The 14,551-nt window shown below is 43.2% G+C and overlaps 1 protein-coding gene across 1 annotated transcript in view; it reads right to left on the reverse strand.

Moving 5' to 3' along the window:
• Positions 1–4,717: 4,717 nt before the first annotated feature.
• The window catches only part of mmp2 (matrix metallopeptidase 2), a 36,481-nt gene continuing 26,647 nt past the window's right edge, over positions 4,718–14,551 (reverse strand). Inside the window, exons 9-13 of the mRNA XM_078400375.1 lie at positions 13,610–13,736; positions 12,119–12,255; positions 10,651–10,810; positions 9,338–9,447; positions 4,718–6,638 (exon numbers count right to left, since the gene is read on the reverse strand). Coding sequence (XP_078256501.1) covers positions 6,535–6,638; positions 9,338–9,447; positions 10,651–10,810; positions 12,119–12,255; positions 13,610–13,736 — 638 coding nt within the window. The 3' untranslated portion in view covers positions 4,718–6,534. The remainder of the gene's footprint in view (positions 6,639–9,337; positions 9,448–10,650; positions 10,811–12,118; positions 12,256–13,609; positions 13,737–14,551) is intronic.

Consider the following 14,551-nt stretch of genomic DNA (forward strand, 5'->3'; position numbering starts at 1 on the left):
AGGAACATCGGTTTTGAAGTTTACCATTGCTGGCACAAAGTTGTATTTGTGGGCTATTTGAGTTATAATTAAAGTTCTTACTTTAGTTTAGAGATACCGCGTGGAACCAGGCCCTACGGCCCACTGAGATTGCGCTGACCAGCGATCACCCCTGCACTAGTTCGATCCTAGACACTCGGGGACAATTTACAGAAGCCAATTTAACCTACAAACCCGCACGTTTTTGGAATGTGGGAGGAAACCGGAGCTACTCGGAGGAAACTCACGCGGTCCCAGGGAGAACGTACAAACTCCGTACAGACAGCACCAGAGGTCAGGATCGAACCTGGGTCTCCGGCGCTGTGAAGCAGCAACTCCACCGCTGTGCCACTAAACTGCTAGGCATAAATGATGGACTACAGTATATGAAAACTTAAATAGTAACCGGGTTAATGTCAATTATAAAATCTAGGTCAGAGACGTGAAAGACTTGATAATCCAGAGTGACAGTGATAAGACAATAGACAATGGGTGCAGGAGGAGGCCATTCGGCCCTTCGAGCCAGCACCACCATTCAATGTGATCATGGCTGATCATTCTCAATCAGTACCCCGATCCTGCCTTCTCCCCATACCCCCTGACTCCACTATCCTTAAGAGCTCTATCTAGCTCTTAAGCTTGCTTAAAAAAACATTTTGTGCATGTTCTGGCTGAATAAACACTAGATTTTCAGGTGCCTTTTCTTTGAGCTATTTTTGGGCTCTCGATGTTGCCAGCAAGCCCAGCATTTAGTACCTGAATCTTATTGCCCTTGGGAAAGTGGTGTTGAGTTACCTTCCTGAATTGCTGGCGTCCTCGTGAAAGAGCTCCCTTGGTCATAGACCTTTGGGCCCAATCTGATTCTTGGGCACCTTCTGTATTTTAATATTCAATTGTTGAACAAATCTGCTTTTCTTAATGTGTCAGGAGGAACTGCAGATGCTGGAAGAATGGTCTTGACCCAAAAAGTCACCCATTCCCTCTCTTCAGAGATGCTGCCTAACCCACTGAATGACTCCAGCATTTTGTGTCTATCCTCTGCTTTACTTAATCTTCTGTGAAAATAAATATCTGGTTTTGGACTAGGATTAGACAAAAGCATTACAAACTTGTATATGACTGTGTATCACCTCTAACTGTTTATCTATCTATCATGTTAATCTTTGTAACATTCCTGCTATTTAAGGCAGATACATTCCATATTGAGTCATACCCTACCTTCAAAACTTCCCGGTCTCTCGACCCAAAACGTCGCCTGTCAAAAGTTCATTAGTGATAGGAGCAGAATTAGGCCATTCGGCCCATCGTCTACTTCACCAATCAATCATGGCTGATCTATCTCTCCCTTCTAACCCCATTCTCCTGCCTTCTCCCCATAACCGCTGATGCCCGTACTAATCAAGAATCAAGAATCTACCTATCTCAACCTCTCCAGAGATGCTGTCTGACCCACTGAGTTACTCCAGTACTTTGTGTTTTTTACATATGATTCCAGCATCTGCTGTTCCTGCCTATGATGTTCAGCTGTTCATCGAGGATTCGCACCTATATTTTCCAGAACACAAATATGCTGTGGATTAGCCTGTAGCATCAGGGTTGTCTCACTTGTGGCTTTTAGCTTTCTAAAGTACCGTCTTATTTTTCAATCTTTCATCTTGTGTCTCAATCTCTCAAAGTTGAGAGATCATATTGCAGTTGTATAAGATGTTGGTAAGGCCACATTTAGAGTATTGGGTTCAGTTCTGGGCACCGTGTTATAGGAAAGATATTGTCAAACTGGAAAGGGTACAGAGAATATTTATGACGATGTTGCCAGGACTAGAGGGTCTGAACTTTAGGCAGAGGTTGAGTAGGCTGGGACTCTATTCCTTGGAGCACAGGAGGATGAGCGGTGATCTTATAGAGGTGTATAAGATCATGGGTGGAATAGATCAGGTAGAAGCTCAGAGTCTCTTGCCCAGAGTAGGTGAATCGAGGACCAGAAGACATAGGTTTAAGGTGAGGTGGAAAAGATTTAATAAGAATCTGAGGGGTAACTTTTTCACACAAGCGTGTATGGAACGAGCTGTTGGAGGAGGTAGTTGAGGCTCGGATTATCCCAACATTTAAGAAGCAGTTAGACAGGTACATGGAAAGGAGAGGTTTGGAGGGATATGGGCCAAATGCTGGCAGGTGGGACTAGTGCAGCTGGGACATGTTGGCCGGTGTTGGCAAGTTGGGCCGAAGGGCCTGTTTCCACACTGTATCACTCTATGATTCTATGGTAATTCTGATGTCCAGCTTCATAATGAGATGGAGCCATGGAAACAAACACTGTAATTACATGATTTTACCATTAGGTGGCAGAATCTTTCGCTTACTGCCATTACATTTTCTCAGCTGAAAGCTATAGATTTTTAACGTCGGATTCATTTTGACCATCAATTTTAAACTTTAATTTAATTTGTATCGGAAATACATTTGAACAAAAACTGTGCTGTCTGGCATTTGCCCTCTACCATGTTGTTCTGTTGTACCACTTGGCTATCTCTCTAACCACCACTACCAAAACTTCTTTATCTTGAGTACTCTAAGATAATCATAGGCCAGGAGTGGATTTTCATCACGTTTTATTTTAAAGATAAGTTCAACTTTATTAAGTGAATTGATAATAACACACCATTCAACAGACTCTTTACGTGCCAACACTGCCCAGGCTCGGCGACCAAGTCTGAAGAAGCCTGAAGAAGGATCTCGACCCGAAACGTCACCCATTCCTTCTCTCCAGAGATGCTGCCTGTCCCACTGAGTTACTCCAGCATTTTGTGTCTAACTTAGTTTTAGTTTAGTTTAGTTTAGTTTGGTTTAGTTTAGTTTATTGTCACGTGTACCGAGGTGCAGTGAAAAGCTTACTCCGGGTTCATTAAGGAAACATTAAGGAAATGTTTCACAAAAGCAAGGATGTATATATTGAATCTGTTCCAGGCCTGGGACAGTATTATTTTCATAGTTTATACCGAGTACGTATTTTCAGTCACATCTCTTCATAATTCATGTCACTTTCAGATGCCTGGGTCACACATCAAAAGAAAGATAAAAGAATAGAAATATTCATTTGGTACTGGAGCCAGCATCTCTCAAACATCTCTAGGAATTTATCAATTTATGTTTAAGAAAGAGAGTCACTTAAAACAAAGTGAAATATTTATAAGCTCTAAATTCTTCAGCAAATTCAACATTTAAATTCAAAGGAGGGAAAGGCAAGGTTGTGACTTTGTGCTTTCCGACCGGATAAACACTGGTCTTGTCCCGTCTTATCAAGGGTTAGATTTACTGGTCGCAGGTTCACATGAACAGCAGGGTAGTACGGTTGGTGTTATTTACACACCTCCACATTTACACACCTCCACATTTACACACTCCACATTTACACACCTCACCACACCACAGAGAAGATTCACAAGGATGTTGCCAGGGCTCGAGGGTGTGAGCTATAGGGAGAGGTTGAGTAGGCTGGGACTCTATTCCTTGGAGCGCAGGAGGGTGAGGGGTCATGTTATTGAGGTGTATAAAATCATGAGAGGAATAGTTCAGGTAGATGCACAGAGTCTCTTGCCCAGAGTAGGTAAATCGAGGACCAGAGGACATAGGGGAAAAGATTTAATAGGAATCTGAGTGGTAACTTTTTCACACAAAGAGGGGTGGGTGTATGGAACAAGCTTCCAGAGGAGATAGTTGAGGCAGGGACTATCCCAACATTTAACAGGCAGGTACATGGATGGTGTAAGAAGGTACTGCAGAGACTGGTTTAATTCAAAGAGAGACACAATAAGCTAAAGTAATTCAGCGGGACAGGCAGCATCTCTGGGGAGAAGGAATGGGTAACGTTTCCAGTCTGAAGAAGGGTCTCGACCCGAAACGTCACCTATTCCTTCTCTCCAGAGATGCTGCCTGTCCCTCTGAGTTATTCCATCTTTTTGTGTCTATCTCAGGTACATGGATAGGACAGATTTGGAGGGATATGGACTAAACCCGGCAGGTGGGGCCAGTGTAGCTGGGACATGTTGGCCAGTGTGGGCAAGCTGGGCCGAAGGGCCTGTTTCCACACTGTATCACAGTATGACTCCTCTCACAGCCCGGCCTGCTCCAGACTGCAGGAGTACGTGCTGAGGGACGCACTGAGGTTTGGTGCAGCCAACGCCAAGCTCTGAGGAGGAGGACCACAGTCTAGGGCCCTTCCGCTGCTGGACATTAGGGGGACGGGGGGGGGGGGGGGGCAGGCTGTGGTGGAGATGTCCCTCGAACAAGGGAAGAGATAACACCCCAGGGGGCCACATGAGTGGTAAGGGTGCCAGGTATAATGAAGGTTTTTGGAAACCTTCAAATATAACGCTAAGGAATGTGTATATAACCGCAGAGAATGTCGGTGGAATTTGGCACAGTTCTTGTTTTGTTTATAAAATGAATTCATCATGTGTAGGACAGGTTTAGATGGATATGGGCCAAGCGCAGGCAGGTGGGACTAGTATAGATGGGGCATGTAGGTCGGTGTGGGCAAGTTGGGCCGAAAGACCTGTGTCCACGCTGTAAGACTCTCTACACCCCACAGATCCAAAGCTAATTTGGGCAACAAAAGGAAGTTCAGCGGTAACATGAAACAACAACAGAAAAGAGAACTTAATGGTTTGGGAGTTTATTTAGGCATTTGAAAAACTGGGTACGTACAATATTAAGATTTTCCCAGGAGGCCAAAGATGTATACACATTGGCCATAAATAAACAATCACAAGACATTTCTGGCTAATGTATACTTCTGGTTAATTGCCTTTGAATTTCAGCAGAACTTTGTAAAGTCACTGAAGAAGAGAGAGGTTATTATCAGTGTCTCATTGTGCCCGAGGTAATTTAATTTTGTACTTGCAAATTGGAATTTATATTAAGAATGTTCATTCCTAATATGAGGTTATCGCATTTTCACACTTATAACCTATTTTCTTCGGTTTTGAAATAACTATGCCAAACTATCTTGTTAATGAGACGACTTCATTAAAATGCCTAGCCACAGGCAAGGATTTATTTGATTAACAATATATTAATACCTATTATGATGTATGGGTTAAATAATTTCTGGGTAAATTTAATGAGGTAACTTTGTCTGCCTACTGTCCTTTTACTGTTAATTAGTCGCAAGAATTGGAGTCAAACCTCCTTTAAGATAACTTTATTGAATATCAAATTTCTGCAAAAGAAAAACTGAATTAATACAAGAATACTTCCAAAACTCATAGAGCTTCTGCAGATTCATTTAACATTGCAATGCAAAATACCAAAATACTGAAAGAGTGGCGCGGTGGCGCAATGGTGGAGTTGCTGCCTTACAGCTCTTGCTGCGCCGGAGACCCAGGTTCGATCCCGACTACAGGTGCTGTCTGTACGGAGTTTGTACGTTCTCCCCGTTTTCTCTGAGATCTTCGGTTTCCTCCCACACTCCAAAGATGTGCAGGTTTGTAAGTTAATTGACTTGGCATAAGTATAAATTGTCCCTAGTGTACGTAGGATAGTGTTCATGTGTGGGGATCGCTGGTCGGTATGGACTCGGAGGGCCAAAGGGCCTGTTTTCACGCTGTATCTCTGAGCAAAATAACTAAACCTGTGTTTCTTGTGAGATTTTATTTGTAATTAGATTTGTGCATATAACTTTCACTAAGTATACTCTGCAAAAACTGATTTTATTCAGTTCATGTAATTAAATCATTCTGCAAATGCAACCTGATTTTTGTAGAAACGAGGAACTGCAGATGCTGGTTTATCAAGAAAAGACACAAAGTACTGGAGTAACACAGCGGGTCAGGCGGTGGACATGGACAGGTGATGTTTTAGGATGGGTCCCTTCTTCAGACTGGACGATCTCGACACATAACGCCACCTATCCACGCTCTCCTGGGATGCTGCCTGGCCCGCTGAGTTACTCCAGCATTTTGTTTTTCACCTGATTTTCATCTATCTGTCATATTTGCTCAAAACAAAATTAATCTCAATCTCCTTCTGATAGCTAATTGATAATTTTCATGTTTCATGTTTAACATATATCACAGCCAAATATTTCATAATTCAAGACATGAAAAACTCATTTGGATTTGTTTAAAGTATTTCCTATATCTTAAAAGAAAAAAAAACTTAATACGAATATAGCTTGTGTTTAAAAAATTGTGCAGTGAAGTACAGAAAGCATTTTCAAATACTTAAATAATAGTTTCTCATTATTTTTCCATTGCACCACACATATCAATACCAGAGGCAACCTGTGCCTACACCATTTTTTACCATATCAATGAATAATGAAATGACTGAAGCAAAACTATTGTTCCAATACCAAAACTGGATATAATACTGTTGTAGTTGGTTTTGGTATAAAATTCCAAGATGGACTTTGCATCTGTAAGACAAAACTGTACCTGCCATTTTAACGATAATGTACAGCTAAGACTTTCGATTCTTTGAAAGGAAATACCATAAATGATTGGAAACAAGTTTACCCTAACAACCAAGCCAGTCACTTTTCACACTCCCTACTTTGATAATCTTCAAGCTTTCATCTTCCAATTTGAGGTAGTACCAATCCTTGAAGAAGTAGCTGTATCCTGCGGAAAATGTAAGAAAAAAGACTTTCAATGCACATTTAGAAACATAGAAAATAGGTGCAGGAGTAGGCCATTCGGCCCTTCGAGCCTGCACCATGATTCAATATGATCATGGCTGATCATGCAGCTCAGTATCCCGTACCTGCCTTCTCTACATACCCCCTGATCCCTTTAGCCACAAGGGCCACATCTAACTCCACCTTAAATATAGCCAATGAACTGGCCTCAACTACCTTCTGTGGCAGAGAATTCCACAGACTTACCACTCTCTGTGTGAAGAAATGTTTTCTCATCTCGGTCCTAAAAGACTTCCCCCTTATCCTTAAGCTGGACTTCCCCAACTTTTTTGAACAATCTTCCCGCATCTAGCCTCTCCAACCCCTTAAGAATTTTATATGTTTCTATAAGATCCCCCCTCAGTCTTCTAAATTCCAGCGAGTATAAGCCTAGTCTATCCAGTCTTTCTTCATATGAAAGTCCTGCTATCCCAGGGATCAATCTTGTGAACCTTCTCTGTACTCCCTCTAAGGCTAGAATGTCTTTCCTCAGATTAGGAAATTATAAATGACGGCTCATAAACAGGCCCCTTGGCCAACCGAGTCACCGCCGACCCGGTGCATCAGCACTATCCTACACAGGAGGGACAACTTTACAATTTTTACCGAAGCTAATTAACCTACAAACCCGTACGTCTTTGGAGTGTGGGACAAAACCGGAGCTCCCAGAGAAAACCCCGAGCGGTCACGGGGAGAACGTATGAATTCCGCACAGACAGCACCTGGAGTCAGGATCGAACCCGGGTCTCTGGCGCTGAGGCAGCAACTCTACCGCTGCGCCACCGGGCTGCCCTAAATTATGGAAGGGGGAGGGGGATTGGGGGAACAAGTTGGAAGTGAGGAAGGACAGGACAAAGCCTGGCGAGAGATCAGCTGAGTTTGTAGAAGGGCCTCGATCCGAAACATGACCTTTCAGGTCGAAAAATCACCTATCCATATTCTCCAGAGACACTGCCTGAGTTAGTCCAGCACTTTTGTGCCTTTAAAAAAAAACCTTGCGGAACATTGCTGGATTCAGTAGTGATTCCAGGGTCACCACAGGAGCTTGTCTCACCTCAAGCACATTCCTAACATTTGAATGGGAGGCCATAGAAGCCTGGAATCCCCAGCAACTCTATGCGCTGTTACCAGCAGAGTGCTCTCTGTGGAACCAGAGGGCATTCTGACCCGAAACCTCGCCTGTCCATTTGCCTCCACAGATGCTGGCTGATCCACTGTTGAAGCAAACCTAATCCCCAGATTCTGTGGCAACATTAAGCTGCCTTGGCATTAGAACGTGTTGGACTCAGCAACATCTCGTATACCCACAAGATGTTCAAGTAGCCGACTCTTCTGATTGTTTTCTAACTTATCGCGAGAACTGGCACCAACTAATCACCACTTCATCTCTAACCCAGCAGTATATCACACCATTTGTGCTTTGAAAGTAAGCAGAACACTATGCCTCAAACTTTTTCCAATGAACATAGAACAGTACAGCAGAGAAACAGGCCCTTCGGCCCACAATGTTTGTGCTGAACATGATGCCAAGTTAAAATGATCTCATCAGCCTGTCCAAATTCCTTTATTCCCTGCATTTCCATGTGCCTGTCCAAAAGCATCTTAAATACTACTGCAACCCCCCCCCCCCAGTAGTGCGTTCCAGGCCCCTACCACTCTCTGTGTAAAAAACATGCCCTTCACATTAGATTAAACTTTCCCCCTCACACCCTATAGCATTGCCTTCTAGTCTTGAACATTTCCACCCTGACAAAAAAAGGTTCTGACTACCTTCTCAATCTAAGGTATTTATTTCACAAAATGCTGGAGTAACTCAGCAGGTCAGGCAGCATCACAGGAGAGAAGGAATGGGTGACGTTTCGGGTCGAGACCCTTCTTTAGTCTGAAGCTGAGTTGCTGCCTGACCTGCTGAGTTACTCCAGCATTTTGTGAAATAAATACCTTCGATTTGTACCAGCATCTGCAGTTATTTTCTTACACCTTCTCAATCTATGTCACTCAAAGTTTTGTATATATCTATCAGTTTCCCCCTCAACCTCCAACCTTCCAGAGAAAACAATCCAAATCTATCCAACTTCCCCCAGTAGCTGGGACCCTCTAATCCAAGCAGCATTCTGGTAAACCTCTTCTGCATCCTCTCCGAGGCCTCCACATCTTTCCTACAATGGGCTGACCAGAACCACACGCAATATTCCAAACGCAGCCTAACCAATGTACTATAGAGCTTGGAGCTCTCATATAGGGCATTTAGCCAGGATGGAACCCGGGTCTTTGGCACTGTAAGGCAGCAGCTCTACCGCTGTGACCCTCTGGCAATTCTTACTTCCAAAGGTAGCTTAACCTATGCAGAGATTATTTAACCAGATGATGTGTTCCGTGGAGTTTTACGGCTCGTTTGTTTGCCTTTACTATTTCTATAAATCTGAAACAATTGTTGACCCCAGTCCGTTATGTCACCACAAACCCGTTGTTATTGCAACGATTTGTTTAAGTTATGGACATGCCTTGTTCATGGAAAAGTGATGAATTAATAAGCGTGCATGGGGGATCATGCTTTTAGCGATGGGTAACATTGTTTCGCTTCCTGATTTTTAACCAGTAACATCCCAGGGTTTTGTTCTACTGTAAAGACATCAATCTCACCGTTTTCAAGAGACTCTAGGACTGAACCCAAGTTATTTGGGATCCCATTCCAGGCATCTGCAATTAGTTTAGGGAATCCAGCATCCATTTTCTTCTTTGCCTCATTGTATCTGCAAGAATTCAAAATCCAGACCTTTAGTTATAACTAGACCAAGTGGACCCGTTGGGCCCAAACCTCTCCTGCATTGGTGCAGCACCCTCTCCCCTCCCTCCCCTCCCCCTCCCCTCCCCCCTCCCCTCCGCACTTCCCCTTCCCCCTCAACCCCCCTTATCCACCCTCCTCCCCCCTCCCTCCCCCCACCCCTCCCTCCTCCCTCCCTACGAGATAGATTTAAACTTTAAAATGTGAATAACTTAAAAAATATAACACCGATTTCAATAAAGCTACTTGCATTCTCGACCAAGTGGACCCGTTGGGCCCAAACCTCTCCTGCATTGGTGCAGCACCCTCTCCTCCCCCCCTCTCCCCTTCTTCCCCTCCCCTCCCCCTCCCCCTCCCCCCTCTCCTCCCCACTTCCCCTTCCCCCTCAACCCCTTATCCACCCCCCTCCCCCCTCCCTCCCTCCCTCCCTAGGAGATAAATGTAAACTTTAAAATGTGAATAACTTAAAAAATATAACACCGATTTCAATAAAACTACTTGCATTATCACTAAAGTGACAATGGTGAGTAAGGTGGGCCTAAAACTGTCGCGCTATCGTGTACCGTTTTGGCTGAAGTTCAGTCACAAACAAGATAACAAATGAGAGTTTTAGTATATAGATAACGTAACTTACTCCTACAAAGACCAATTATTGAATGTCAGTTTGCCCACACCAATCAACATGTCCCATCTACACTAGAATGTTATTCTTTAGTTTAGTTTAGAGATACAGCATGGAAACAGGCCCTATGGCCTACCGAGTCCGCGCCGACCATCGATCCCCGCACACCAACACTATCCTACAAACACTAGGGACAATTTGCAATTTTAACCAAAACTAATTATCCTACAAAACTGCATGGAGTGTGGGAGAAACCCGGGGAAAACCCACGCAGGTCACGGGGACAACGTACAAACTCCGCACAGACAGCACCCGTAGTCAGGATCGAACCCGGGTCTCTGGCGGTGTAAGGCAGCAACTCTACCGCTGCGCCACCGTGCTGCCCAAAAATTATATTTTATTTTGTGACAACAAAATTAATCTAATCTGCAGCATCGTAAAATCCAACGTTTTAACATTTTGCACATTTGCAAGAATAAAGAATGGTTATTCAAGCTATAATCTGAAAATATAAAACATTGTTCATTGATATTTAGCGCTTCAACTTACCTCCAGAATTTGTCACCTGCGAAGAAATAGGTCTTCTTGTTTTTCTTCCAATTAAAAGCTGCATCGATTCGTGGCAGGTCACTTGGAAGACCAAGCATAGATATTTTCTTGGGGTATCCTTTGTCCAGGTTGCTGGCAGTGTAAATCCAGTACTGATCACCTAAGGAAGGAGAGGCAGTGTTTTCCAGTGATATAGTGTGATTGAACATTGCCGACCTGTGATTTCTTCACGTTATCAGCCATGCACTCGACAAAACCTTTTATTTCTTCCATAATTACTCTCACATTGTGATATTAGTATTGAACTTCTGAATGGCAAGGTGATAAAGTTATTTCTAACATTATTCGAGGAAATTGATTTTATACTGCAATCATGTTCTTTAGGGCGGTCACGGTGGCACAGCGGTAGAGTTGCTGCCTTACAGCGAATGCAATAGACAATAGGTGCAGGAGTAGGCCATTCGGCCCTTCGAGCCAGCACCGCCATTCAATGTGATCATGGCTGATCATTTTCAATCAGTACCCCGTTCCTGCCTTGTCCCCATGCAGCGCCGGAGATCTGGGTTCGATCCCCGACTACGGGCGCCGTCTGTATGGAGTTTGGACGTTCTCCCCATGACCTGCGTGGGTTTTCTGTGAGATCTTCGGTTTCCTCCCACACTCCAAAGACGTACAGATACGTAGGTTAATTGGCTTGGTAAATGTAAAAATTGTCCCTAGTGGGTATAGGATAGTGTTAATGTGCGGGAATCGCTGGTCTGCGCAGACCCAGTGGGCCGAAAGGGCCTGTTTCCGCGCTGTATCTCTAAACTAATCCAACGTCACCACTATTAAGATCAAGCATTTTCTTGTCTTTCACACATGACATAATTCTCACTAATTATTGCTTTCATTGCTGACACATAGTGGCGGTAAAGGTTAAAAATGTGGAAAAGCTGAGTTACTGTCCCCATAGGATTTACCTCAGAGTTTGCATAGAGTGCAAAAATAACGACATTATTGACTTTTAGATTACGTAGGATTTCGTAGCTATGAAGAGTTTTTAAAAAGTTAATGTGTAGGATGAAACTGCAGATGCTGGTTTACTGAAGATGGACACAAGATGCTAGGGTAACTCAGCGGGACAGGCAGCATCTCTGGAGAGAAGGGATGGGTGATGTTTCGGGTCGAGACCCTTCTTCAGACTGAGAGTCAGGGGAGATGGAGTCTAGTGATATAGAAGGGTAAAGGTGTGAAAACGACAGATCAAAGCAGATGCTGACAAGGAAATGTAGAATGGTTCATTGTTAGCTGAGGGGAAGGTGACAAATTAATATTCGTCAAGTTAATATTGTGGCTGAACAAACTGGTTAAAGTTCTGTGCATTGCAGAATTTTGGCTGGGTCCTAGACACTGTATCTGCCAGTTTGTTGAATAAACCATAAATGTGATGTATTTGCTGAACCAGAGTGGATATTAAGAATGATACCTGCAAAGAATACATTCTTTTCCTGAATAGGATCCTCATAGGCAGCGTCAATTGTGTCAGGTAGGTCAACCCAGTAGATAACAACGAGGCTCGGTCCGGTGGGCTTGTTCCGAGGATTTGTGGTCCTCCAGAAAAATCTGAAGGAGCAAAAGGTTTGAGAGAACTCACAATCGACAGATTCCTCGGGATGCCCATTTCTCATCACCCTTTGCACCATGAATCTGCCTACAGCACCATTTACTACACACTTCCCCTTTTTATAGACAATAGACAATAGGTACAGGAGGAGGCCATTCGGCCCTTCGAGCCAGCGCCACCATTCAATGTGATCATGGCTGATCATTCTCAATCAGTACCCCGTTCCTGCCTTCTCCCCATACCTCCTGACTCCGCTATCCTTAAGAGCTCTATCTAGCTCTCTCTTGAATGCATTCAGAGAATTGGCCTCTACTGCCTTCTGAGGCAGAGAATTCCACGGATTTTTGAGATTATTCTCTTTGACAATCGTACACCCGGAAACAGAATAAAATAATAGTTGATAAACCTATTCCGCGTCTTTCTCAAGGAGAAGAATAAATTGGTCTTTGCAAACCGGGATAACTCTACCAAACTTGCTTAAATGCGGGAAATCACAATAACATTACACAGGATTAGCTAAACCTGCCTGAAACAATCGCATTATAACAAAAACTTTCATTTTAAATGGATTGAATTACTTAAAGCACTTCTACATTATCTTTATACTAATATCAGTAATAGGAAAAAAACTAAGTAATTCAAATATTTTGGAAGATCATTTATGATGTCAGATATTAAAGAAATAATTATCATCTCTAGGCATTTAGACAGATTAAAGTTTAAGTAACTACTTTATTGGATAATGAAGACAAGGTTATGTGATTATGGATAGACACAAAATGCTGGAGTAACTCAGCGGGTCAGGCAGCATCTCTGGAGAGAAGGAATGGGTGACGTTTCGGGTCGATGCTGCCTGTCTCGCTGAGTTACTCCAGCTTTTTGTGTCCATCTTCGGTTTAATCCAGCATATCTGTGTATTGCGTTAATGGGGTTGTCAAGCTGCAGAAGCTGTGTGGGGCATGGTGGCGCAGCGGTAGAGTTGCTGCCTTACAGCGCCAGAGACCTGGGTTCGATCCCGACTAAGGGTGCCTTCTGTATAGAGTTTGTACGTTCTCCCCGTGACCTGCGTGGGTTTTCTCCGAGAACTTCGGTTTCCTCCCACACTCCAAAGACTAATTGGCTTGGTATGAATGTAAAATTGTCCCTCGCGTGTGTGGGATAGTGTAAGTGTGCGGGGACCGCTGGTCAGTGCCGACTGGCAGGGCGAAAGGGGCCGTTTCCGCACTGTATTTCAAAACAAAATGAAACTAAGGTAAGAATTTTACTGTTCCATTGCTGGTACAATATGACAATTAAATACTCTTGACTTCTGGTGAATAACAGATAGATATAAAATGGGTAAAGAGTCCATACCGATCTTTAAAGAAGAACATTTCTCCCCTCACGTGTGTAACTGCATCAAAGACCAAGTTCTCCTTACATAGATCCATTGGAGTAACTGGACCCTGTGTTGGTGGCAAAGGCTTACCAGTTGGAGCACCTAAAGTGAATGCAAAGGACCAAAAATGACATGCAGTTGACAGGAGGCAGTAAGAATGTTAATAATTGTTCAATTCATTCAATAAAGTCATAAAGTATTGATAAGACATGTTAACACATCATGGTAATATATAAGTAGGAATGAACTGCAGATGCTCGTTTAAATCAAAGATAGATACGAAAAGCTGGAGTAACTCAGCGGGACAGGCAGCATCTCTGGAGAGAAGGAATGGGTGACGTTTTGGGTCGAGACCCTTCTTCAGTCTCGACCCGAAACCTCGACTCGACCTCGTCTCAAACGTCACACATTCCTTCTCCCCAGAGATGCTGCCTATCATACTAAGTTACTCCAGGTTTTTGTGTCTACTGTTGTAATATATAACATGAATTTACAAACTATGCCTACTTTTTGCATCATCTCAGTTATTCTTGGACTGATACTTAGATTTACCTCTGATGGATAGAACTTTGTTCGATATGCAACTGTTTAACATACAATGAAGACGTTTGAATTACTGAATCGGTTAGTTAATTAGTTTGGTTTATTGTCACGTGTACCGAGGTACAGTGAAAAGGTTTTTTGTTGCGTGCTATCCAGTCAGCGGAAAGACTATATTATTACAATCAAGCCATCAGCAGTGTCCAAATAAAAGCTGGAATAATATTCCCAAGATTTGCTCAAATAAATTTCTCGTCATTATGCATTTTATAATATTTAAATAAGTTGAGGGAAAAGAAGGTGAACTCAGTTTTTCTAGAGACGTGGAATCATACGTGGAATCAGAGGGGATCTTATAGAAACATATAAAATTATAA

The sequence above is a fragment of the Rhinoraja longicauda genome, chromosome 6 (genome assembly GCF_053455715.1).
Source record: "Rhinoraja longicauda isolate Sanriku21f chromosome 6, sRhiLon1.1, whole genome shotgun sequence".
NCBI lineage: Eukaryota > Metazoa > Chordata > Chondrichthyes > Rajiformes > Arhynchobatidae > Rhinoraja > Rhinoraja longicauda.